This window comes from Prionailurus bengalensis, chromosome C2, assembly GCF_016509475.1.
Source record: "Prionailurus bengalensis isolate Pbe53 chromosome C2, Fcat_Pben_1.1_paternal_pri, whole genome shotgun sequence".
NCBI classification, from domain to species: domain Eukaryota; kingdom Metazoa; phylum Chordata; class Mammalia; order Carnivora; family Felidae; genus Prionailurus; species Prionailurus bengalensis.
Genome location: NC_057350.1, coordinates 132,903,893 through 132,931,707, shown reverse-complemented (window position 1 = coordinate 132,931,707; position 27,815 = coordinate 132,903,893). Strand labels below are relative to the sequence as shown.

General features: G+C 37.1%; 1 protein-coding gene across 2 annotated transcripts in view; it reads right to left on the bottom strand.

The window, feature by feature from the left end:
- The window catches only part of PIK3R4 (phosphoinositide-3-kinase regulatory subunit 4), a 79,730-nt gene that overhangs the window by 9,046 nt on the left and 42,869 nt on the right, over nt 1-27,815 (bottom strand). For both annotated transcript variants that reach the window (XM_043595422.1, XM_043595421.1), the window contains 5 exons: nt 25,392-25,593; nt 23,161-23,348; nt 21,957-22,167; nt 18,950-19,115; nt 2,891-3,055 (listed from right to left, as the gene is read on the bottom strand). In XM_043595422.1, the coding sequence (XP_043451357.1) occupies nt 2,891-3,055; nt 18,950-19,115; nt 21,957-22,167; nt 23,161-23,348; nt 25,392-25,593 (932 nt within the window). The remainder of the gene's footprint in view (nt 1-2,890; nt 3,056-18,949; nt 19,116-21,956; nt 22,168-23,160; nt 23,349-25,391; nt 25,594-27,815) is intronic.

Sequence of the window (27,815 nt, the reverse complement as noted above, 5' to 3'; positions counted from 1 at the left end):
CACACACACACATGCATATACATATATCCTGAGTTCATACTCACACTGAATCCAGATTGATATCTATCCAGCACCAGAGTTCATTCTAGCCATCTCCCTTTTCTTATTTATAAGCTTAGTATACAACTAAGTAGGTTTGGAATTATTAAAACACACTCCTGTGAAAGCCAACTAGAACACAGTGTCTGACTTCAGTTCCTTCGGTCATTAGCCTTGCACTATCCAACTGAACCACTTTTTCCAAAGATATTAGGTTGGCTCCTTTACTGCCCACAGTCTTCACTGTGACTATAGGATTCATCTGTATACAATGAGACTGATTTATCATAGACAGCATTCTACCTTTCCTCCTATATCGAGTTGATTTTTTTTTTATAACTTACATACAAAATTCACTTTTTGTGATACAGAGTTCTGTGCATAATGACAAATGCATAGCCATGTACCTTCTACCACAGAACCACAGAGAACAAGTCCACAGGCCAAAAATTATCTTGTGCAGGCCCCTTTGTAGTCAGCTCCTACCCCATTCCCAACCTGTGACTATTACTAATCTCATTTCTTCCCTATAATTTTATGGTTTCCAGAATATCACAAAAAGTTGGAAACATACAAAAAATAGCCTTTTGGGTCTGACTTCTTTCATTAGCAAAAAGGATTTAGGATGCATTGGTTGTTGCATAATTCCATAATTTATTCCTTTCATTACTGATAATATCAAATTCCTTTTTTTTTTATGTACTGTTCCATTATATGGGTGTATCTATTTTTTCAAGCTGAGGCATTTTTAAGCTAAAAAGAATATAATAAACACACTGGCCAGCCTCCCTGATCGGTACATATCAGGCTTTTGCAGCATACACTATTTTAGTTTTATCTCTTGGATCGGGAGTCAGCAAACATTTTCTGTAATGAGCCAAATAGTAAATATTTTAGGCTTCGCAAGTCACATATCTCTACTGCATATTCATTTTTTTTATAATCTTTTGAAAATGCAAAAAGTATTCTTAGCTATGGGCCATACTGCAGGCTACAGTTTGCTGACCTCTGTGTCTTAGATAAACAACTTAAACATTCTAATACTGACGATACTTCCCCTGGAGGGATGATGAAAAGTCCAAATGCCAAATAAAATGTGAAAAGGTGCTATAAATCCTAATTATCAAAAGCCATGACAACAGATCTGACTGAATGAAGCAAACCGAAGGGGGAAAAAAAAAAAAGATTCATGGCTAGGTTTCTTTGGAGCAACTGCTGCCAGGCAGACTGAAATCTAAACATTCTGGCACAGTCTCCCAATCTGTGTCGGCCACGTTTGCTTAGGGTTAAGACAGTAACATTCACAGTGAAAAGTGCTGTCGGCTGAGTGGCACCTGTGGAAGGAGTGCGCATGTCTCTGTGTGTGTCCTGCCAGCACAGTCATCACACAACACAATCTGCCAACAGCTCTTTGTTAATTTACATGGATCTCAATAGGGCTGTACAGCCATCCTCTGCTGAAACAATTTTATTTTATTTTATTTTATTTTATTTTATTTTATTTTATTTTATTTTATTTTATTTTTTTCAACGTTTATTTATTTTTGGGACAGAGAGAGACAGAGCATGAACGGGGGAAGGGCAGAGAGAGAGGGAGACACAGAATCAGAAACAGGCTCCAGGCTCTGAGCCATCAGCCCAGAGCCCGACGCGGGGTTCGAACTCACAGACCGCAAGATCGTGACCTGGCTGAAGTCGGACGCTTAACCGACTGCGCCACCCAGGCGCCCCTCTGCTGAAACAATTTTAAAGAAAACTGGCAGGTGGTTGTTTGTTAAAGACAATATATAATATGTCCTAGATGAAAGCTGCCCACATCTGTTTGGTGAATGTGTTAAAAATAATACACATTTTTAAGTGCAAAGGCAAAACAAAATTATAAGCAAACAATAAAACAATAAAGTCCTAGATGATCCAACGTACATCCTTTTCTTCTTCAGCTACCCAATGGCCATACCTTACAATCCACTTACCTGTAAGAACCCGCTCATTCTGCTTTCTTCCTGTGAGATCCACCCCCTCTGCCTGCCACGCCCTTCTCAACCACCCTGCTTTGGCTGGCTAACTCACATCTGGTCTCACCTCCTCCAGGCCTTGTTCCCTACCCCTGCAAGCTGGCTCCAGCTGTCCCTGTAACACTGGCACACGATCACACTGCAAGTAAAATCATCTGTTAACTGTTCTGTTTCTTCCATTAGACTGTAGTGTCTTAAAGAGCATAACATATCTTATTTGTATTTGTAATCCTTAGTGTGTAGCACCTACTCATCAGTTGAAAATCTGTTCTGCTTTATCTTTAAAATCTCTTACCTTGTATGTGTTTAATCTGTGGGCAACTACAATTTGTAAGAAGTGAGGAAATTCTTAAAACCAGCCAGTATTTTGTTTTCAAATGATAAGCAAGTCATCTGACTAAAAGCAGCACTCCATTTCCCATCAACATCAGACAATTTAATGCCAAGTAAAGATGCTGACAACGTTTGCGTTTTCTTTGATGAAGAACATTCACATTCTAAAAATCAGCCAGCCAGACTTGTGCTTTTCATAGTTGAAACAGAAGATGCAGCCAATAATTAGGTTATTCAAACAGATTCCAGCCTGGGATGAGCCGCAAGTTCAAAGTTGCCTTCTGACCTTTTGACAGAAAGTAAGATATGCAGACACCGTTTTCTGAAATTAACTACATGTGACAGATTTGGGCTGGAAACACAGTTTTATTTATTTCATGTGCTTAAAAAAAAAGGTAGTACTATCTAATAGGTCCTCAGTTGATCGAAACTACACTGGCAAGGTAGGGTTAAATTACCCTAGTGCACTAAATGCAGTTTAAAAAAACACAAAAGATCGATACCTGCTTTGCAGAGGTTGAATCTTAGGAGACTTTGGCAGCTTAGAAGCCTCAATTGCAAGAAGCTGGACGGCACCATTGTCAGACGCAATGGCTAAGTAGTGGGACCCCTGGCAGAATGTAAGTGTCTTGACACGTCCTCCAATTCGGCTATATGTAAGAATAGATCTGCACAAAAGAAAACAGATTACATTTCTGCAAGGGCCACAAGAGCATTTATTAATGCTGATATTAAATAAATATCCACATGGCTATCAGCCAACGAAAGTACTACTTTGAGGTCTGTTTCACCTCCTTGCTCTCATAACTGAAGAATCCCTCTCAAAAACACTGGCACAAAATCACCTTTTCTTCTCATATTTTTAAATGGCCATCCCCACACACTTCCCTCCTATCACATAAGGCCCGCCCATCCTCCTCTCACTCTGGAGCTCCCATACTTGACTGTCCTCATCTAGTTCTCCTGCCACTCTTGCAATACCTTAAACCCTATTCTTGCACCCTTCAGTAATTCTGTAATTCCTAGGATGCAGCCTGACACAGCAGGAAATGGCTTTGGGATCAAAGACCTGAATTCCTCTATTTACTACCCATATGACTTGGTCAAGCCACTTGCCTGCTCTGTGTCTCAGTTTACTCATCCACAAAACAGGACTGCCCTCTTTTCTACTTGGAACACAGTGAAGCTCAAATAATATATAAATCATAAAACACTCATAAATGTAAAGTATTGTAATATTCAGTTTCTCCCACACATGTGCTGACCTCTCAAGCTGTCTACTCTCCTTTCTCAAATTCACTGCCAAACTTCTTGAATACATCATTTACACAGGGTGTTTCCCACTATCACCAATTCCTTCCTTCAGTACCTCAGTACCCGCTTCATAAGGCACATATACCTACCTCTAAGGGGCCATACTCCTAAAAGATCACAAGCCCCTAATTCATCAAATGTATTCATCTCTGTCTTTTCTATTTATTTCATTTTATAATACAAGCTAATACATATTACAAAAAAAATATTAAAATACAGAAAAGAGGCACCTGGGTGGCTCCGTCAGTAAAGCGTCCAACTCTTGGTTTCGGTGCAGGTCATGATCTCACGATTCATGAGATCGAGCCCCGCATCAGGCTCTGCGCTGACAGTGCGGAGCCTGCTTAGGATTCTTTCTCCATTTCTCTGCCCCTTCCCCACACTTTTTTTTCTCTCTCTCAAAATAAATTTTTTTTTAAATACAAGAAAGAATACAGAAAAGTAAAAACATTTATAATTCTACCACTCAGAGAGAGGCACTACTAACCTTTTGTTATATATCCTTTTAAAGGGTTTTTTTTTCTATGCATACTACAATATATTCATATTTGCTTCTTAAATAAATATGGAATATGTTGTATTTTTTTATTAATTAATCTCTAGTTCACTTTTTCTTATTCACAGCTTTGTTGTGAGAAAATACCATAAAGTATAATATTTGAAAGGAAATAATTCAGTGATTTTCAATATATTAACAGAATTCTGCAGATGATCAGTATCTAATTCTGCAACATTTTCATCATTCCTAAGGAAACCCACGTCACACCCATCAGCATTCACTCCTCATTTTCCTCTCCCACCAGCCCCTGGAAACAAATTTGCTTAAATTTGCAATGGGTTTGCCTATTCTGGAGATTCCATATGAATGTAGTCCTATATTACATGGCCTTTCGTATCTGGCTTCTTTCACTTAACATAGTGTTTTCAAGGTTCACCCATTCCTTTTTACAGCCAACTCTTATTCCGTTGTATGGAATACCACATTTTGTGTATCCATTATCTGCTGATGAATATTTGTGTTGTTTCTGCCTTTTACCTACTATGAATAATGCTGCTATAAACATTTCCACATAGCCAAAATACTCTTGGCTTGGAGCCAGAAGTATGTCTGGACATACTTCTCAAACATAGTGCCTACAGGACCCCAACCGGTATGGTAGATGAGTAAAGAGAGCCAAGGACTAGCTGGGAGAGAAAAAAATTCCAGCATTACTCAGTCTCTTGCATTTGCTTGCTTGCTTGCTTGCTTGCTTTCTCTCCCTCTTTTTTGATACTGAGATATAATTTACCTATCATAAAATTCACTCTTTTAAGACTGACAGTATAGTCACTAAGTTTTATAACTGTTACCATTATCTAATCCCCAAAAAACCCCATACGTATCAGCAGTCATTCCCCATCCTCTATACCCCAGCTCCTGGCAACTGTAAACCATCCGTGACTTACAATTTTTTTACTTTATGATGGTGTGAAAGCAACAGGCATTCAGTTGAAACCATACTTCAAACTTTGAATTTGATCTTTTTCTTGCTAGTGACATGCAGTATGATTTTCTCATGATGCTGACCAGTGGCAGGAAAGCCACAACTCCCAGGCTGCCAGGTGACCATGAGGATAAAAAAACCAATATATTCAGGCACCTGGGTGGCTCAGTCAGTTGAGCATCTGACTCTTGATTTCAGCTCAGCTTATGGTCTCATGGTTCATGGGATCAAGCCCTGCATTGGGCTCTGCGATGATGACACTAATCCTGCTTGGGATTCTCTCTCTCCTCTCTCTCTGCCCCTCTCCACCTCAAAATAAACAAACATTAAAAAAGACCTGATACACTTACAACCATTATGAACCCCTACAACTGTTCTGTTGGTCTTTCAGTATTCAATAAATTACATGAGATTATTCAACACGGTATTATCAAATAGGCTTTATGTTAAAATGATTTTGCCTAACTGTAGGCTAATGTAAGTGTTCTAATTCTAAGCACATTTAAGGTATGCGAGGCTATGATGTTTGGCAGGTTAGGTATATTGAATGCATTTTTGACTTATGATATTTTCAAGTTATGATGGCTTTATCAGAACATGACCCCATCATAAACTGAGGAAGGTCTGTACTAATCTGTCTCTGTGGATTTGCCTAAATTTGCCAAAATTTCATTTAAGTCGAATCATACAATATGCTCGCTGACCTGTGGATCAGGCTTCTTTCCCTTAGCATAATGTTTTTGCAAGGTTATCCATGTTGTGGCATGTGCCAGCATTTCATTCCTCTTTATGGCTAAATAATACTCCATTGTATGGATACGCCACATTTGTTTATCCATTCAACAGCTTATAGACATTGTGGCTTGCACTTTTTGGCCATTATGAATAATGCTGCTGCAAACATGTATGTTCAAATTTTCATGTGAACAAGTGTTTTCAACTGTCTTGGGTTTATGCCTACGAGTGGAATTGAGGGGTCATTAGGTAACTCTATGTTTAACATTTGAGGAACTGTCAAACTGATTTCCACAGTTACCTCACCATTTTACATTCCTACCAAAATGTATGAAGGTACCAATTTCTCCACATCCTCTCTAGCACTTGTTATTGTCTTTGATTATAGCCCTTCTAGAGGGTGTGAAGTGGCATCTCACTGTGGTTCTGCTTTGCATTTCCCTAGTGACTAATCATGTGGAGCAGCTTTCTGTATACATATGGGTCCTATTTGGAGAAACATCTATTTGAATCCTTTATTTTTTAATTGTCCTTTTATTGTTGAGTTAAAAGAGTTCTTTGTATATTCTCTGTTTTTATATTTACAAGTATTTCTCTCATTCTGTGGTTTGTCTTTTACTTTCTTGACAGTGTCCTTTGAAGCACAAATGTTTGTAATTTTGATGAAGTCTTTTTTTTTTTATTTTGGTCACTTGTGCTTTTGAAGTCATTTTTTAGAAACTCATGCCTAATCGAAGGTCATGAATAGTTACATGCATATATTTTACAGGTTAGCTCTTATATTTAGGTCTATGATCCCTTTTGAAAAATTCACGGAAATTCATCCTTTTGCATATGGATAACCAGAACCATTTGTTCATGCTATTCTTTCCTCCAAAGAACTGTCCTGGCATCCTTGACAAAAAACAATGATCATAAATGTATTTTTGCAGGTCAGTTCTGTTCCACTGATTTTTATATTTACCTTTATGTAATACTATCCTGACTAATGTAGCTTTGTAGCAAATCTCCAAGTCTGAGTTTTCCAACTTGGTTCTTTCAAGAGTATTTTGGCTATTTAAATCATCTGCATTACTTTATGAATTTTAGAATCAGGGTGTCAATTTCTGCAAAAAGTAAAAAAAAAAAAGACAACTGAAAATTTCACAGGGATTGCATTGAATCTGTAGATCAATTTGGGGAGGATTGCTATCTTAATGTTAAGTATCCCATTATTCCATTAAATGAACATAGGCTGTCTTTCCATTTATTTAGATCTTCTATAATTTCTTTCAGTGATATTTTATGGTCTTCAGTATACTATAGTTTTCAGTACTTTTTTGATAAATTTATTCCCATTCTTTTTGATGCTATTGTGAATGGAATTCTTTTCTTAATTTCACCTTTGGATCAATCATTGTTAGCACAAAGAAATGCAGTTGGTTTTTGTATATACAAATACAGCATCATCTTGTATTCTGCAACTTTGCTGAACTCATTTGTTCTATTAAGTTTTTCTTTTTATTGCTTAAGATAGTCTATAAACAAGATTATGCTGTCCGCAAATCCAGATAGTTTTACTTTTTCCTTTCCAATCTGTATGCCTTTCATTTCTTTTCCTTATCTAATTGTTTTAAAAGCTCCAGTATGGTGCTGGATGGAAGTGGCAAGAACAGACATCCTTATTTGGTTCCTCATCTTAAGGAGAAAGCTTTCAGTCTTTCACCATTAAGTTTGATGTCAGCTGTGGTCATCTATAACTAGTTTGTTGAATTGTTTTTAATCATAAAAGGGGGTTAGATTTTGTCAAATGCTTTCTGTTAAGATGATCGACATCTTCATCCTTTGTTCTATTAATAGGATATATTCCTAAATTGATTTTTGTAGGTTGCACAAGGCTTGCAGTCTTGGGATACACTGAACTTCGTCGTGTTATATAATCATTTTAATATGCTGGATTCAGTTTACTAGTATTTAGTTTAGCATTTTTATGCTTCTATTAACTATGGGTCTTGGTCTGTTGTTTTCTTGTGATGTAATTGTCTGGTTATGGCATGAGGATAGTACTGGCCTTATCGAATGAGTTAGCAAATGTTCCCTCATCTGTTTTTTGGAAGAGTTTTTGAAAGATGGGTGTTATTTCATTAAGTGTTTGGTAGAATTCACTATGAAACTGTATCCTCCTGGGCTTTTCTTTGTGGGAATTTTTTTTTTTTAAATAACTAAATATTTTATTATAGGTCTATTCAGATTTTCTATTTCTTTTTTTTAACTTGTTTTATTTATTTATTTTTTAAATTTACATCCAAATTAGTTAGCATATAGTGCAACAATGATTTCAGGAGTAGATTCCTTAGTGCCCCTTACCCATTTAGTCCATCTCCCCTCCCACAGCGCCTCCAGTAACTCTCAGTTTGTTCTCCATATTTATGAGTCTCTTCTGTTTTGTCTCCCTCCCTGTTTTATATTATTTGTGTTTCCCTTCCCTTATGTTCATCTGTTTTGTCTCTTAAAGTCCTCATATGAGTGAAGTCATATGATTTTTGTCTTTCTCTGACTCATTTCACTTAGCGTAATACCCTCCAGTTCCACCCATGTTGTTGCAGATGGCAAGATTTCATTATTTTTGATTACTGAGTAATACTTCATTATATATATATATATATATATATATACATATATATATATATATACACACACACACACACACACACACACACACACCACATCTTTATCCATTCATCGTTGATGGACACTTGGGCTCTTTCCATACTTTGGCTATTGTTGATAGTGCTGCTATATACATGGGGGTGCATATGTCCCTGTGAAACAGCACACCTGTATCCCTCGGATAAATGCCTAGTAGTGCAACTGCTGGGTCGTAGGGTAGTTCTATTTTAGTTTTTTGAGGAACTTCCATACTGTTTTCCAGAGTAGCTGCACCAGCTTGCATTCCCACAGATTTTCTATTTCTTATTTCTTAAGTCATTTTTGGCAGCTTGTGTCTCTCTAGGAATTTATCCATTTCATCTAGGTTATCGAATTTGTTGACATACAATTATTCACAGTATTCCATTCATAATTCCTTTTATTGTCACATCAGTAGTAATGTCTCCTCTTTCATTCCTAATTTTAGTAATTTGAGTCCTCTCTCTTTTTTATATTAGTTACTATAGAAGTTAGTTTTCATCTTTCCAAAGAACCTTTGCTTTTGTTGATTTTTCTCCTTCATTCTTCTATTTTCTATTTATTTCCTCTTTAGTATTTCCTTCCTTCTACTTGTTTTGGGTTTCCTTTGCTCTTTTAACTAGTTTCCTAAGGTTAAGGCTAAGTTATTGATTTGAGATCTTTCTTCTTTTGTGGGTTCCTGGGTGGCTCAGTCAGTTAAGCATCCAACTCTTGATTTTGGCTCATGTCATGATCTCATGGTTCATGGGATCACGCCCCGTACGGTGCTCCACACTGACAGCATGGATAGTACGGTGCTCCACACTGACAGCATGGATACTGCTTGGGATTCTCTCTCTCTCTCTCTCTCTCTCTCTCTCTGCTTCTCCCCAAAGCTTGTGCACTCTTGCACTCTCTCAAAATAAACTATTAAAAAAAAAATCTTTTTTTACATATAGATTTTACAGCTATAAATTTCTCTCTGAACACTCCTTTAGCTGCATTCCGTAAGTTTTGAATGTTGTATTTTCATCTTCATTCATTTAAAGTATTCTCCAACTTCCTTTTTTTTTAAAAAAAAATTTTTTTTCAACGTTTATTTATTTTTGGGACAGAGAGAGACAGAGCATGAACGGGGGAGGGGCAGAGAGAGAGGGAGACACAGAATCGGAAACAGGCTCCAGGCTCTGAGCCATCAGCCCAGAGCCTGATGCGGGGCTCGAACTCCCGAACCGCGAGATCGTGACCTGGATGAAGTCGGACGCTTAACCAACTGCGCCACCCAGGCGCCCCTCTAACTTCCTTTTGAATCACTGGTTATTTAGCCATATGGTGTTTAATCTCCACATATTTGTCAATTTCTCAAATTCCTTTCTGTTACTGGTATCTAGTTTCATCCCTCTGTGGTTAAAGAACATATATGTTGGTATGTTTCTATCCTTTTAAATCACTGAGACTTGTTTTATGGCCTCATATATGGCTTGATCTGGAAGGTGTTCCACATGGACTTGAAAAGAATTTGTATTCTGCTACTGCTGAGTATTCTATTAAAATCTGTTAGATCTGATTAGTTTATGTTGTTGATCAAGTCTTCTATTTTCTTTGCTGATCTTATACCTACTTGTTCTATCTGTCTATATCTACCTATATTGAAAGCAGAGTACTAAAGTCTCAACTATTGTGGAATTATCTTACTTTTCCCTTCAATTCTGTCAGCTTTTGCTTCATTTGGGGGATCCATTATCAGGTGCATGTGTTTGCAATTGTTTTGTTTTCCTGATGCACTAACCCTTTTACCATAATAAAATGTCCTTGTTTATCTATAGTAGCAATTTTTGTCTAAGGTTTATTTTTTCCAATATTAATATTGCTGTTCCAGCCCTCTTTTAGGTACTGTTTGTATGGTACACCCTCTTTAGTCCTTTTAATTTCAACTAATTCGTGTCTTTGGATCTAAAGTATAGCTCTTGTACATGGGTCATAGCAACATTTTTCTAGATATGTCTCCTGAAGCAAGGGAAACAAAAGCAAAAATAAACTATGGGGACTACATTAAAAAGAAAAAAAAAAAAAAGCACCTGCACAGCAAAAGAAACACTCAACAAAACTAAAAGGCAACCTCAGGAATGGGAAAAGATATTTTAAAATGACATATCCAATAAAGGGTTAGTATCCAAAATATATAAAGAACTTACACAACTCAACATACAAAAAAAACAAATAATGGGCAGAAGACATGAATAGACATTTTACCAAAGAAGATATACAGATGGCCAACAGACACATGAAAAGATGCTCAACATCACTCCACCAGGGAAATACAAATCAAAACCACTAAGAGATACCACCTCACACCAGTCAGAATGCCTAAAATCAAAACAAAAGAAACATCAAGTGTTGGTGAAGATGGGGAAAAAAAGGAACCCACATACACTGTTGGTGAGAATACAAACTGGTGCAGCCACTGTGGAAAACAGTATGGAGGTCCCTCAAAAAATTAAAAATAGAACTACCCCTATGGTCCAGGAATTGCGCTACTGGGTATTTATCCAAAGAATATGAAAATACTAATACAAAAAGATATATGCAGCCCCATTTTTACTGTAGCATTATTTATAATAGCCAAAATATAGAAGTAGCCCAAGTGTCCATTGATAGATGAATGGATAAAGATGTGGTAAATACACACAGTGGAAATACTACTCAATTCAAAGAATAAACTCTTCCAGAGAAAGACAATTACCATACAATTTCATTCATATCTGCAACTTAAGAAACAAAATAAAAAAAGGAGACAAACCAAAAACAGATTCTTAACTATAGAGAACTGATGGTTACAAGAGGGGAGGTGGGTAGAGAGATGGGTGAAATATGCTGAAGGGGATTAAAGTACACTTAGAATGAGCACTAAAATAATGTATAAAACTGCTGAATCACTGTAGTGTGCACCTAAAACTGATATAACACTGTATGTTAACCGTACTGGAATTAAAATGCTTTAAAATGAAAAAATAAATAAAAATAAAGTGTGTCTCTTGTAGACAGCACATAGTCATTTCAGGTTTTTTTCATACTTTCTGCCAAATCTGCCTTTTGATTACATTTATATGATTGTGAATAAGGCAGGATTTATGTCTGACATTTTGCTATTTGTTTTCTGTCTTACAGGTTTTGTTGTTATTCTTGTTGTATTCCTCCATTACTGCTATCTTGTGTGTTAAAAATATATTTTCTTTTTTTTTTTTTTCAACGTTTATTTTTGGGACAGAGAGAGACAGAGCATGAACAGGGGAGGGGCAGAGAGAGAGGGAGACACAGAATCGGAAACAGGCTCCAGGCTCTGAGCCATCAGCCCAGAGCCTGACACGGGGCTCGAACTCACAGACCGCGAGATCGTGACCTGGCTGAAGTCGGACGCTTAACCGACTGCGCCACCCAGGCGCCCCTAAAAATATATTTTCTAGTATACCGTTTTAATTCCCTTGTTTCTTATATAACATGTTTTTGACAAGTTTTTTTCCCACTGGTTTCCCTGGGAAATACATGTGACATCTAAAGATGATCAGATTAATACTAATTACATTAATACATAATAACTTTGCTCTAATATCTCTCTGTTCCCCCCTCCCTCTTCTGTACTATTATTGTCACACAAACTCTGTATATACCACAAGCCCATAAACACAGTTTTATTATTATTTATGTGGTCATCTTTTAAATGAGACAGCAGGTTAAAAGAGAGTTACAAAAATAATTTGTACTTGTATATTTATTTATAAATAGTATTTACCGTTATCAATATTATTTCTTCATGTGGATTCAAATTACTGTCTTATGCCCTTTTCTTTCAGCACAAAAAACACCTTTTAGTATTTCATTTAGGGAATAGCTCCTAGCAGTAAGTTCCCTATTTTTATTTACCTTGGAATGTCTTAATTTGTCCTTTGTTTTTGAAGGGCAATTTTGCTGGATATAGAATTATCAGCTGACAGTCTTCTTCTTTCAACATATATGCCATCCCACTGACTTCCAGTCTCCATCAGTTCTGATGAAATGTCAGCTGTTAATCTTATTGAGGGTCCCTCATATGTGATAAGTCAGTTTTCTCTCACTGCTTTCAAGATGCTGTCTTTCAACAGTATACTTATCATGTGTCTAATATGGCTCTCTTTCATTTTCATCACACTTGGAGTTCACTGACCTTCTTAACTGTGTAGATTAATGTTTTCCACCAAATCTGGGGAATGCTTAGCCATGTGTCTTCAAATATTCTTTCTGCTCCTTTTTCTCTCCCCTTGCCTTCTAGGACCCCTCCTATGTCTATGTTGGCATTCTGCAGGCCTCCGGGGCTCTGTTCATTTTTCCTTATTCTTTTTTAGATCCTCTGATTGGATCATGTCAACTGATCTATCCTCAAGTCCCTGATTTTTTCTCTTGCCAGCTGAAATCTGTTCATCCTCTCATGTGACTTGAACTTCATTTACTTCCTTATTTTAGTTATACTTTTCAACTCCAGAATTTCTATTGATCACTTCTATCTTCTCATTGATATGTATATTTGGTGAGATATTTGTCTCACTTTGAATTCTTTAGACACAGTTTAATTCTTTGAACATATTTTTAATAGCTAATTTAAAATCTTTGTCTAACAAGTCTGATATCTAAGATTACTGAGAAATAGTTTCCACTGACTCTGTTTTCCTGTGTATAGACCATACTTTCCTGTTTCTTTTCCTGACCTGCAATTTTTTGTTCAAAACTAGATATTCGGGGTGCCTAGGTGGCTCAGTCGGTGAAGTCGGACTCGTGATTTCTGCTCAGGTCATGATCTCACGGTTCCTGGGTTTGAGCCCCACACTGGGTTGTGGGCTGACAGTGCAGAGCCTGCTTGGATTCTCTCTCTCCTTCTCTCTCTGCCTTTCCCCTGCTTGTGAAGGTGTGCACTCTCTCTCTCTCAAAATAAATAAACATTAAAAAAAAAACTAGATAATCTAATTGACATGTAAACTTTGGAAATAATATTCCAAAGTTATTTATTGACTTTCCTGGACTAATTCTATAAAGTCTGTATCTTTTTCAAGTGTAGCCACTAGTCTTTGTTGGGTTAACTTAGTGGTCAGCTAATGACTGGACAGACATTTCCCTTCATGCCTTAAAACAGTAAGTGTTCTAGCCTTTGCTGAGGCTCTGTGTTTGTGCACACCTTCCACAAAGAGGGTTACAACTCTGCCTTATCCTTCGTTTCCTGCTTGTATAGAGTCTCAAGGTCAGCTAGAGGTGAGAATTCAGGGGCTTCTCAGTTCTTTCTTGGGCATGTGAACAACCCTACACATGCATGTGGGTATGAACTTTTCAAAGGCCCCTTAAGACATCTCATTCCCTAATTCTTCCTTTTAAGTTTTTTGTTGGCCCCTTCCTTACAACTGGTAATGCCACCTCGGGCCACTGCAGTGTTAAACAAATAGCATTGATAATTTCAACAAATGTGCTGTGGGCATAGTTTTTCTCAAAGAACAAGATGAGCCCAGTGAAATAAAGACAGACCCTAAGAATGGAGCTTCCAACAAGCTGGCAGAAAGGTCAAAGAGTGACAATTCCTTAGAGATGGGGCTTTTAGCCATTATGACACCTCCAAGCACAACGAAGCTTCTGGTTTTCATGGCTACCATAGTTGTTGAACTGTGAACTTCAAAATTACTGCAAAGCTTGATAAAGGGTTGGGTGGCTATTAGTTTTCAAATTTACTGCTTGGTAAAAGGGGATAAAATTAGGGAACACATGGCTCAGTGTTCTGAGAATCAGCTGATTTTCGTGAATAACACTCTTCAGACTATTGCAAGACCTTTAATTTCTAGAGCTCTGGAAATGTTGATTTTGACAGTATCTACCAGTGTTCTATTTTTATGAAGGAACAGATTTTTAGAAATCCTTACTTTGTCATTCCAAAAACAGAAACCCTACATGGGTTCTTAAACCTACTTCTTAAACATATTTTCTCACATGATATATCAACATATTTCATCAAAAAATTCACTTCCACATCAGTTTTGTTTTTGCACCATCACTTATTTATCCAATTTAACCCCTATTGCTGAACCTCTAAGTTTGTTTCTAATTTTTTTTTTTTTACTGTTATAAAGAAAGCCACTCTGAACAGCCTTAAAACTAAATCTCTGAATTCATTCTTAGTTATTTTCTTAGGATATGGACATCATAAAGCCTTGAAATATATATACTGTCAAAAGCCCTCCATGGATGATGGATATATCAACTGCATTCCACCAAAGGGCGCTCACTATATGAGAATGCCCAATCGTGCCAGTTGGTTTTATTACATTTCAGAGTCGCCTCTAAGTTCCTTTCTTAAAACTTTCTTCTAGGGGTGCCTGGGTGGCTCAGTCAGTTGAGCGTTCAAGTTTGGCTCAGGTCATGATCTCAAGGTCTGTGAGCTCGAGCCCTGTTGTCGGGCTCTGTGCTGACAGCTCAGAGCCTGGAGCCTGCTTCGGATTCTGTGTCTCCCTCTCTCTCTGCCCCTCCCCCACTCATGCTCTGTCTCTCTCTCTTGGAAATAAACATTACAAAAAAACAACAACAACAACTTTCTTCTATTGCAGTCTGATGTAACTTGATTGGCTTCTTCTCTCTCCTTTTCTGACCATTCTCTTCCTGTCTCTGAAATTCGACTGGCAAAGATTAAGGCCTCTGGCATCCTCAGGGCTTTTATAGGCCTTTATGCTCCCTTTTCTTCAGAGTAGCCATACCACTCAAACACTTCAACCTCCAAACACTATCAGTGACTCTATATGTTACCCTAACACTGATAACTTCCTTGCACACCTCTCATATTGTATCAGCTTTTCATTAAGACAGAACTCCACTGGGGCGCCTGGGTGGCGCAGTCGGTTAAGCGTCCGACTTCAGCCAGGTCACGATCTCGCGGTCTGTGAGTTCGAGCCCCGCGTCGGGCTCTGGGCTGATGGCTCAGAGCCTGGAGCCTGTTTCCGACTCTGTGTCTCCCTCTCTCTCTGCCCCTCCCCCATTCATGCTCTGTCTCTCTCTGTCCCAAAAATAAATAAACGTTGAAAAAAAAAAAAAAATTAAAAAAAAAAAAAAAAAGACAGAACTCCACTGAGATGTTTTATCATCACATTCAACAAGTACCAAATTCTTCAACCTCCCCCAAAATTGAGAAGTTAAATGAGCCAAAAATAGGGTAGTACAAGAAGGATATGGAAAATAATTTCGAATACTATAAAGGATTAAGTTTTTTAAAAATCTATGTGAAAGGTTAAAAACAACAAATTTCACAAACTAGTCCCCAAGGGACACACCAAAAGAGCCTAGATCCAGGTGACCTAAATCACCATTCATAATTCAGTGAGAAAGTCAGGACTGGGAAGTGGGTGGTCAGCCAACATAATGCATAGGGGAAAAACCTCAGTAGTCAGAATGTACTAGTAACATTTCCTAAAAAAAAAAAAAAAAAAAAAAACTTTTCCTAAGAAAAAAGAGGTTTGTTTCGCTTTCCCAGCCACCAGCTGTTCCCCACTTGGATCTGACAATAATAATGGCCTGCCTCTTCCCTAATCCAGTTCATGAAGGCATGTGATGAGGGCAACACATTCTGTTCCCTTCCCTTCCTCCCCACCCTGGAATGAAGCACCCCCAAGCCAAGGCCTACTACACTCCACAAATAAGACAGCAGGTGTTACAGCAAAGCAAGAGAGCAGCTGCATTCAGAGGAAATCCAATCTCTAATTATCATACTTCCCAAAGACTATACAGTCAGCTAAACTGCCACATTTTCGGGAGTACCACTTTCTGAAATGTGACACTTGGATACTACTCCCTAAAATATGACACTGGAATACAGAAGGCATGGCTCAGTAATAAAAATCATTTGGGAATTAACAAATGAGACTTTTGCAAAGTTAACCAATGATTCCAATTTCTTACTTGAGAGGTTTACACATGTCAAATGAACTTCCCCTCCTCATAAAATGGGCAATGAGGGACACTTGGATGGCTCAGTTGGTTGGGCGTCCGACTTCAGCTCAGGTTATGACCTCATGGTCTGTGAGTTTGAGCCCCGCATCAGGCTTTGTGCTGACAGCTCAGAACCTGGAGCCTGTTTCAGATTCTGTGTCTCCCTCTCTCTCTCTGCCCCTCCCCGGCTCATGCTCTGTCTCTCTCAAAAATAAATAAACATTAAAAAAAAATATTTTTTAAAGGGGGGCAATGAATTCAACTGATGATGATATAACAAAGATCATTTGAAAAATAATTATCAGAAGAGATATTTAACATACTAACAAAAATGCTAATAATGGTGGAAAAAAATTTTTTTAAATGATTGTAGGCAGGGGGAAGGCAGGGGTTTTCCACAAAGGACATTCTGGTATGATGGCTACATGCCATGAGACTGGTTTAAGTTGCGGAGTGTATGTTTTTATTGGAACTCATGAAATGGTTCACTTGAGATCTGTGTATTTCATAGCATATGAATTTATGGCAAACAAAAAAAAAGAACTATAAACACAGACTGAACTCTAGCTAACGATATATAAATTGAAGTGTTTAGAGGAAGTGTACCGATATCTGCAAATTATTTTGAAATACATTTTAAAAAGATGAATTGAGAGGAATGGATGGATAATTACATGACAACAAATATAGTAAAATTACAGAATCTGTGAGGCAAGAATATGAATGTTCTCTGTGAAACTTTTTTAACTTTTCTTACAGGTTTGAAATTTCATAATAAAATGTTGACAAAAAATTGCTAAATGGAACCTGGGTTCTGGGATTCTGTTATTGGTTTTTGATTTATGTTCCGACCAATGCAATGCCAAGAAAGAATGAACATGAAAAACAATTAAGCATAGAGTAAAAATGCAGAGCTCTTTTAAAAAAATAAACACCACAAAACTGTATCACATTGTTCATTAAAGAGACAACTTTTGGGGTGTCTGGGTGGCTCAGCTGGTTGAGTGTCAACTCTGGATTTTGGCTCAGGTCATGATCTCATGGTTCCTGAGACAGAGCCCCCTGTGCTGACAGTGCAGAGCCTGCTTGGGATTCTCTCTCACCCTCTCTGTCCCTCCCCCAGTCACATGCATGCTCACTCGTGCTCTCTCTCTCTCTCAAAATGAATAAACTTAAAAAAAAAAAGGTCAACTTTTGACTTATTTTAGTTATCAAAGATACTCTGTTTGATGATTTTGTGGTTAACTGCGGTTGCCGAACTGATAACATGAAAAGCACCAGAGATCTCTTTTTTCCACATGAAATTCAATTTTGACATCTAGTAGCTTTCTTTTCAGACCTAGACCAAACTAGGAACAGAACAAATATGAGTATGGTAAGAGTGACGGGGATGGGGAAATGGAGGGCTGGCAGACAGACTGCATAGCAAGCAGGGACACAACTACAAAAATGTACGAATCTAAATCACACTTATCAAAATCACATCAGCACAAACAGTTTTAGGGATTTCAAGTCATAACTAAACTCCATCTTGACCATAACAGCAGGGCAATGGTACAGTGAGTGTTTTCCTTCCATGGCTAGCCATTCCATCATCTTTCACTTTTCTCTTCCTCATATTCCATCTAACCCATTTAGCAAAATTTGGGCTCTACCATCAAAATCTATCCCAAATCCGATCATTTCCCACTACCTCCACCTCTTCTTGAATTACTATCATAGCCTCTAACTGCTTCAGTATTCTCAATACAAGAGCCACAGCAGTTCTGTTGAAATTTAACTCCGACCATGTTTCTCCTCTGCCTGGAACCCTCCAAAGGCTCCCATCTCATTCAGAGTAAAAGTCAAGAGTCCTTTACAATAGCCTACGAGGCCCTATATGACCTGGCCCCTCTCCCTCCTCCCTCTTGGCTCACTCTGCGCCAGCCACACAGACCTTTCTGCTGTTCCTCAAAACGTGCCAAACCATCTTTCTACCTCAGGGCCTTTGAAATCTCTCTTTCCTCTGCCTGGAATGCTCTTACCGGAGAGATCCACACAACTCTTTCCTCCACCTGTTTCAGGTCTTTCCTCAAACGACATCATCTCTGGGAGGCAGTCTCCAATCAATTTATTTAAAATTCTACTCTACCCCACCCCCTACTCTATTCCCTATCTGTCTTCCCTCCTATATTTTTCTCTAATAACATTTTTTACCATGTAACATACTATATGTTCTGCTTTTTTATACTATTTATTGTTTGTCACCTCTCACGAGAAGGAAAGCCCCATAGAGCAGGTATTTGTGCCCCTTTATCACTTCTATATATCCCTGGTTCCTAAAGCACCTGTCAGAGTGAGCACTCAATAAATATTTGTTGATTAAATAAATGGATTCTCCTCCCAAGCACGTATTACCTGGTAGTGGTGGTCTTTCCCTCCATCTTTTGACTATTCCAAATTTTCACTGTGCCATCATTTGAACACGTTGCAAAAAGGGAATGTTCATCAGAGACTCTAATTCGATTTACAGCAGATTTGTGTTCATGAAGATGTGCAACCAGCAGCCCTTTAGGACGCCACCCTAAGGAAAAGCAAAAGAGTATGTCTTGAACTATAGTTTACAAATACTATACTTCTCTCACCTCCCAGCTACAGTCACCAACAACCAGCATGAAACCAATCATAAGAACTAAACAAAGGGTTCCAAGAGCTAGCCAATACAGAGTGGCCTACTAGGCCACGACAGATACTTTTATCTACTGAGTAAGACATCCAAGATAGCAATGAAGTGTTGCTCAAAGAGCCTGAGAGTGACTGTACCTGGGGCCCTTCTCTAGTATCTGAAAAGGAACAATAGTCACTCACTACCTGGGAAAACCCTGACTACTTGCTCAACAGGCAGATAATGCTACCCTAATTTACAGAAATTGGGTGCTAGGGAGGCAACCTGGTTCTTATAGTCTCAAAGACCCAGACCCATCATAATATAATGTGTGGCCTTGAGGTACTTATTTAAACTATCTGAGCTTCAATTTCCTCAAATGTAAAATGAGGGAATTATTACTGAACCCAAAGGATGGATATGGACAAACGAGATGTATAAAGTATCTAATATTGTGTCCCACATCCACAGCAAACACCCAAATGTTGATGTCTTCTCTACTTGCAATCATTTATTGTATGATATCAACATGTTAGTATAAATAGTATTATTAATTATAGCCCATGGACTTTCCAGTACTTTATGACATCTATGCACATGTTTTATTATGTATATTTTTGTGTATGGTTTGTTTCTTCTAATAAATTATAGATTTGTTGAGGCCAGAGACCATGTCATATCCATTCTGAATCATTCACTGTATCTAGCAAAGGTTCTTGCATATAAACAAATGTCTTCAATGTTCAAAGAGTAAACTTTTATATTTAGTTTAACATTTAATATTTAATATTAATCAATTTTAAAATAAAACAGAAAGGTATACTAAAGATCATCCTGTATTGGGGGGTGCCTGGGTGGCTCAGGTGGTTGAGCATCCAACTCTTGATTTTGGCTCAGGTCATGATCCTAAAGTTGTGGGATTGAGCCCCATGTCGGGGTCTGTGCTGAGCATGGAGTCTGCTTAAGATTCTCTCTCTCTCTCTCTCTCTCTCTCTCTCTCTCTCTCTCTCTCTCTCTCTTTCCCTCTCTTTCTTTCTCTCTCTCTCGCTCTCGCTCTCTCATTGTCTCCCTCTCTCTGCCCCTGCCCCTCTCCCCCGCTTGCACTCGCTCTCTCTCTCAAAAGAAAATAATAATAATAAAAGTAAATAAATAAAAGATCATCCTGTTTTGGGGTTCAGCACAGTGCCTAATTAAGTAATACCAGTATCATTTTAGGATAAAATTATTTCTTTTTTACAAGAAAACAAAAATGAAAGCAAGACTCCTGCCAAACCTGGCTAATTCTAAGATAAAAAAAAATATGTTTACCCTTGGACCTCTAGCTCACATGTGTGGGAAGAACAACTGAATGTGATTTTTAAGGAGGATATGCTAGATTTGAAAGTGATCGAAAACGCTTTGCCGTGAAGTCTAGATAATCTACCAGGCTAGACTGAACATTTCCCTCTAGAGAAAATCAATTTCACACAACCACTCAAGTGTGGAAAGAAAAAAATCAAAAGTCCAACAGTCATTCCACATTTTTTGAACCTCAAAACTTGATACCTTTTCTGTGATTACTGAAGAAAAGGTATAGTTCCACATAAGTATAAAATGCTACTTATAAAGACATTCTGTTGTCAAATAAGTAGACAGTTTGTGGTTAAGTTTTTTTGTTTTTAAAGCAGAGCTGGTATGTAACACTGAACTATATTACAGAAACAACTTAAACATTCCAGCACATTTTGCTAAAATTCATGTGACCTGAGAGGCCACTTAACCACTTAATATTTCAATCTTTAAGTCATTTATGTCTAAGGGCGCCTGTTGGCTCATTTGGCTGAGCATCCCACTCTTGAATTCACCTCAGGTCAAGATCTCACAGTTCGTGGGATCAACCCCTGTGCAGGACTCCGCACTGACAGCACGTGGGGCTCTGTGCCACGTCTGGGATTCTCTCTCCTCTCTCTCTCTTCCCCTCCCCACCCTCTCAAAATAAATAAACATTAAAAAAATCATTTGTCTCTACCAGCATTCTCCCCAGAGTTCACAATGGGAAGCACATGGGAATTCACATGATTTTTAAATCTCTAAGCATAAACACACTATGCATTTCTTCTCAGAGTTTTCAAGTTAAATTTTTATTATTAAAATCTGTATACAGAAACTCACTAAAAATGTTTTTAAAATCTACAAATCTAGTATCAAAAACTAGCTCTAGCTCTACATTTATACTGGGAAAGTCTGTTAACATAGCTGAGCCACATTTTCATCTGAAGTATCTCTTAAATCTTCTCAAAATATAGTAGCGTTTCCCCCAAATCTTAATGTTGATAATCACTTAGTGCTGGAGTTATAACTGATTTTGTCTGCTTTTTAGAAGTACCCATTACTTTCCAAATGTTTTACTTTTCTAAAAGAAAATAGATGTCAGACCCTTCAGAAATAAAAACTGGAGCTTACCCCAGGAAGCCTGACATCCTATGAAAAAGTGGCATGACACTAAGTAGGCAGGTAAAACCTAGCACTATAAATGGGGAAAATGGATCACAGGCTGGAAACACTACACGGCCTAAATAAGACACTGCGAGTTGCCCTGACAGCTAAGAAGATCCAAACTCCACAAATGACTTAAAATTTCTCATTTAATGCTTCTTCATCTAGGCTTTCAAGTGACAGTTTTGTTCTTACTTCCTGGTAATTAATTATCAGCACCCTGCATTAGACTCTAGGCTCCGGCACCCGGGCTAGAATACAACTACCCAGCAGCGGCACTCTTACCAGGTGGTGGTGGTTTGCTCTCCCATTCAGCATTTTCCATCATCTGCTTAGCTATCCTCTCGGCGTTACACTGCTCCCGCTTTTGCTGTATGAGCTGCTGAAGTTCCGTTTTACACGTTGTGATCCGAATCTGGTAGGTAGACGGTAAAATGGTACTACTTAAAACCTGTATTGTTGGTTTTCTATTTTGGACATTTGTCACTTCTGGAAGCTGCAAAACAGAATTATAAGTATGTATGTTATAAAGCAAGGTATACTCGATGATAAAAATGTACTGATGTTCTCTTTTCATTATATCAGCTTTTTTCCTTATTAACGTGCCAATTTTTAAATCCATTTAAATATAATGGCATTTGTTCAGTGAAAATCTCATTAAAATAAAGTTTAACCACAAGTATTACACTTCCAAACTTCTACATTATTAAAAAAAACTATCAGTATAGCAATAACATTAAACAAAAATCCACAGAATTTAAGTGAATAGAAATAGAATTTATCAGTTGGTTCAGTTAGTATTTTTCACTTAAAACATATTGGCTTAAGGAAGAGTTACCTTAAATTACAAATATACTTAAAATACATAAGAATTGTAACATTTCTCACAGATGGCAAACTAGGGACTTTTCTTCCAGAGATGTTTTTGCTATTTTACAGATATGTTATATTAGAGAAAGAATAAAAGAATTAAAAGGTTCACTGCAACCTAATTATAATTACAGTCCATAATGATGTCTTCAACCCACAATTTCAGATCACTTTATTGGGGAGCACTCTAACGCAAGGCCCTTCTTGATGCTTTCAATTACTAGACTTCCCCTTGGCTATAAAATTAAAGATAAACCTGTGTTAGAAAGAAACATATCCTTAACTAGAGAGAACAAACTGAGGGTTGATGGAGGGAGATGGGTGGGAAATGGGCTAGATGGGTGATGGGCATTAAGGAGGGCACGTGTGATGAGCACTGGTGTTGTATGTAAGTGATGAATCACTAAATTCAACTCCTGAAACCAGTATTATACTATATGTTAACTAAGTTAAATTTAAATAAAATTTGAAGAAAAAAAAAGAAAGAAAGAAGAAACACGTCCTCCCTTAAAGGACAACTCACTATACTGATTTTCCCAGTATAGTACACAGCCTTTAAACAACCAAAGCAGTAGAAAGGGATTGAAAAACACAAGGATTATTGCCTAGATGATAGTACCTGTGGAGAAGTAGACAAAGGGACACAAATGCCAGCAGAGGACTCAGAACGAGGAGGCTTCCCAGTCTGAATCACTTCCTGGTCACTCCCTTTAGGTAGGGCCTGTGGCATGTTCGGTGGTTCCAGTGACCCAAACATACTTTTCCATTCTTCATTTACATTTGAGTCTTGTTTTACGTGTTTTCTAGCTACAAAAACAGGTTCAGAATAGTCAGTCTAAAGGAAACCTCTAAAACCAATATGCACTTTTATTTATTTTTTTGGTTAGGGAGGGATAGCAATGGACTTCACATCCTATTTGTTCTTTATGATCTCCAATCTATTTATATTTATATATCAATTCCTTAACCCTCACTTTATCTCTAGGGCAGATGGAACAGATGCACTTTCAGTGGCATTAATAATTAGACCTAATTGTTTCCTAGTTTCCTAAGGTGGGCTCAATTTCAAATAACCACTTTATCTCGAGAACAAGAAAAACAACTTTCTCAAATGTCACCAACCACACTGATATGACCTATTTCCAGTATCCGTTACTTGGGAAACAAACAAACAAAATGTAAAAGTCAATTGCTATATAGTTACCTCCAGACTAAAGAGATGAGAAAATCTTTTTAAAACATCTTTCTCCAATTACAAAAAGTACATTCGGTAACACAAAATTCTTAGTATTAATTACAAAATATAAAATGAGTTGCCCCTATAACTTTGTAAATCTCATACACTGTATCATTTATGATATACTACCATATCATTTTGCAAAAATAAAGTAGTACAGGGCCGCCTGGGTGGCTCAGTCGGTTAAGCGTCCAACTTCAGCTCAGGTCATGATCTCACCATCCGTGAGTTCAAACCCCACATTAGGCTCTGTGCTGACAGCTCAGAGCCTGGAGTCTGCCTCGGATTCTGTGTCTCCCTCTCTCTCTGACCCTCCCCTGTTCATGCTCTGTCTCGGTCTCAAAAATAAATAAACATTAAAAAAAACTTTTTTTTTAATAAAAAAAATTAAAAAAATAAAGTAGTACAAAGCAATATAAAGCATTTTACAATCTGCTTTTTCCTCTCAACCGAATACACTGAATGTTTATTTAACCATTCCCCTATTAATGGTCACTTCAATTATTTCCTTTTTTAAACTGAGAACATTCTTCTACATATTTCTTCACATGCCTGTCAGTTTTCTTGGGAGAAATTTTCAGAATTGACTATAGTGACTCAAAGAGTAAGAACGTTGCTTTCTAAAAAGAACATGTTCAATTTATAATCTCATCAACAGTGTATGAAAATGCCTATTTCCCTACAACCTTGCTAACAACAGGTATCATCAGTGTTTTGCTAATCACATAGGCAGAAAATGGCATCTCATTGTTTTGCATTTATCTACCTTTTCAAACATGCATTTCTATTCTTCTATCAGTTGTAAGTTCAAATCCTTCAATATTTTTCTTTTGGGGTGCTTGTGTTTTTCTTATAATCTGTATGAGTGCTTTACTTATGGAAGTTCCAAATACTTTACCCCAAGTTTGACAATTAGAGGTTTATTTTTAAATACAATTCAGCTGCCTTTAAAATCTGATACTGGAAAAGAGTGGTTTTTAAATGCATGTACTTGGAAATAAGTACATCTCCAAAAAGGGTTAAAGGAAGAATACACAAGATCTTAAAAACCTCGTACAATCAATGTCAACATCCTTGTCACAGAGCTGACAGTTCTAAATCTAGAGACTTGAAACGATTAAGTCTTCTCTGGTCTCTACTCTTTTGTTATTTCATTGTTAATAACAAGACTGTTCTTTTCAATTCACTGGGCATTACCTACTAACACTAGATAATTATCTCGTTTTAACATTGATTATTGACTTGGGTTGGTTTTTAAAGGATTAAAAAATCAGGATTCCATCTTCAATCATGTAAATCCACAAAGGCAACATTATTCTATTATTATTAAGAATAGGGCTTTGGAGTCCAGCTTTGGTTTGAATCTTGATTCTGACACAGAAAGCCATAATTGTGACAGGTTACATAAGCTCTTAACTGTTAATTCAATTCTCCACTTTTCCTCCCCTAAATATGCCTGTTACGTAATGGAGTCACATACAATACTTGAAAGTTCTATATCTGGAAAATGTGACTTATTTTACTACTAATTAGCTACAACTAATATGCCTTATGAAATAAGTCTTATGAAGTAATAACACACTAAACACATACACATATATAAATGTACCAACCTCGCTTGTCATCAGGTTCCTGTTTGGTTTTAACAAGATCAACTTGTCTCCCAGTTATGCCTAATGCCCCTAGGTCAATTACACCTTTCTGACTACTATCATGAAGATGGCTCTGGTCTACTATATTGGCCTTTGCTTTGTTAGATTTCATCATGAAGTCTTTCAGTGCCAAGAGTTTGTCTTCCTCTTCCTCTGTCATTCCCTAAAACCAAATAAAACATATGTTATAGAGATTATTTCCAAAAGTAATAACAGGCCTTGGAATGACTGAAGGGTCAAACCACTAATTTAAAATTTTAAGAGTCAAAATGGTAAAATGAAGCAAACAAAGACAAGAGAAAAAGAAAGTATCAATACAGAAAAACATCTCTACTCTGATCATCCAGAACACTCTATTATAGCACTTTCCATTTTGTATCATAATTTATATCTTAGTTTTCTTTCTAAATGGGAGCATTCAAGTATAACTCACCTTTGAAATCTCCAAGGAACTTAATACAGTGCCTGGTATCTAGTACATGTTTAATATGTAACTTTGAATAAACAAACATTTACTATCTAAACAAAAATTCTGGAAATACAATATTAAGCAAGAGAAAGTCTATATGTTTCACCCTTATCCTAGATGTGTTGAGAATATTAAATGAGACACTACGTGTGAAGGCCCTCTATGGTATATAAAACATTCTATACACCTCAGAAATGGATACATGCTGGCTGACCTGCAAATGCAAGCAACACACCCTAGGGAAATAGTATAATTAAAGTCAGACTGCCTACGTACATTCAAGCTCCATTACTTACTGTATGTGTAACCTTGGGCAAGTTACCCAATTTCTCTAAACATCTACTGATTCCAGAAAATGAAGATAATGAAGTAATTATTAGCACCCATCTTACAATTTGGGGGGAGGGGCTACTTTGAAATTGTAGTTAAGTTATTCTACTCAAGGCACTTAGAATACTTGAAACGGACAGCCAATTAATACTAAATATTTAATTTCAATAATTCAATGTGAAATATTCTGATAAACAAAATAGTTCTGCATTTTTTTCTTTACTTTCAAACCATCCACAGAATCCTCTATAATGTTTTTATAATGCCAATGGAAAAAAAATTAATAAAATAGCAATTCCCCTCAGGCTTTAATTAGAATCCTACTGGAGCTTAAAAGAATATTCACAACCCACAGTCACAATAGGACACAAACAAACCCTAGAAAATTAGAAAGCTAAGAAAAAATAAAATGAAATTGCATTAAAGTATAATAATCATAGAGGGATCTCTAACTGAATTTTTTCCAACACTGGCCTGAAATTCTTCATTTATTTTTACTTCTCCTCCTAAAATTTGCTTAGCGTAGACAATTTCATAGCTGTAGTAAGAGTTCGATTCTTTCTGTTAGACTACATCTTAGTTCACAAGAGAGAGGTCTCAGTTCTAGCCCACAAAAGGAGGGTCATCATAAGAACCATAAAAAGGGATGAAGTATTAACATATGCCATATAACATGGAGCAATCTTGAAAATATTTTGCTAAATGAAAGTAACCAGACACAAACGTGCCACATATTGTATATATTCCATTTACAGGAAATATCCAAAATAGACAAATTCCTAGAAACAGAAAGTAGATTTAGTGGTTGCAAGGGGCTGCAGAGAGAAGTAAACGGGGAATAATTGCTAATGGGCATGGAATGCAGGATGATGAAAATGTAAATTATTTTCTGTGCGAATTTTCTCAATTAAAAAAAGCTAGAAATGCACCATGGGGAAAACAAAGTTGTTTCTTAAAACAGTAATACAATCATATTACAGTTTCCAGACTCCCATATGACACACACCAAATCAGAGCACTGCAAACAATCATCCCTAAACAGGAAGGATTTAGATTAAACTCTCAAGAATTAGGAGTAATTTCAAGACAAGATTGTAAGTCAGGATTTTTCTTTCAGTATTTGGTATAAATACCTAAAGGACATTATAAGAAAGGAAAACTGAAGGACAAATCATTTATGAATCTAAATGCAAAAATACTCAACGTATCAGCAAACAAAATCCAGACTATAAAAAAATTTACAGAATATTTATATTACTTTATATTACCTATATATTATATATTTACACTTATGTGTTTTTATAATAAAAATCTACTTAATACATTAAAAACAGAAAATTGGAACAGACCAACTACTAGAAATAAAATTGAATCGGTAATCAAAACACTCCCAACAAACAAAAGTCAGGGACCAGATTGGCTTCACAGATGAATTCTACCAAACAGTTAAAGAAGAGTTAATACCTATTCTTCTCAAACTATTCCAAAAACCAGAAGAGAAGGGAAAACTTTCACATTGAGTCTATGGGGCCATTAATGGCCTGATACCAAAACCAAACAAAGACACCACAAAAAAAGAAAACTAC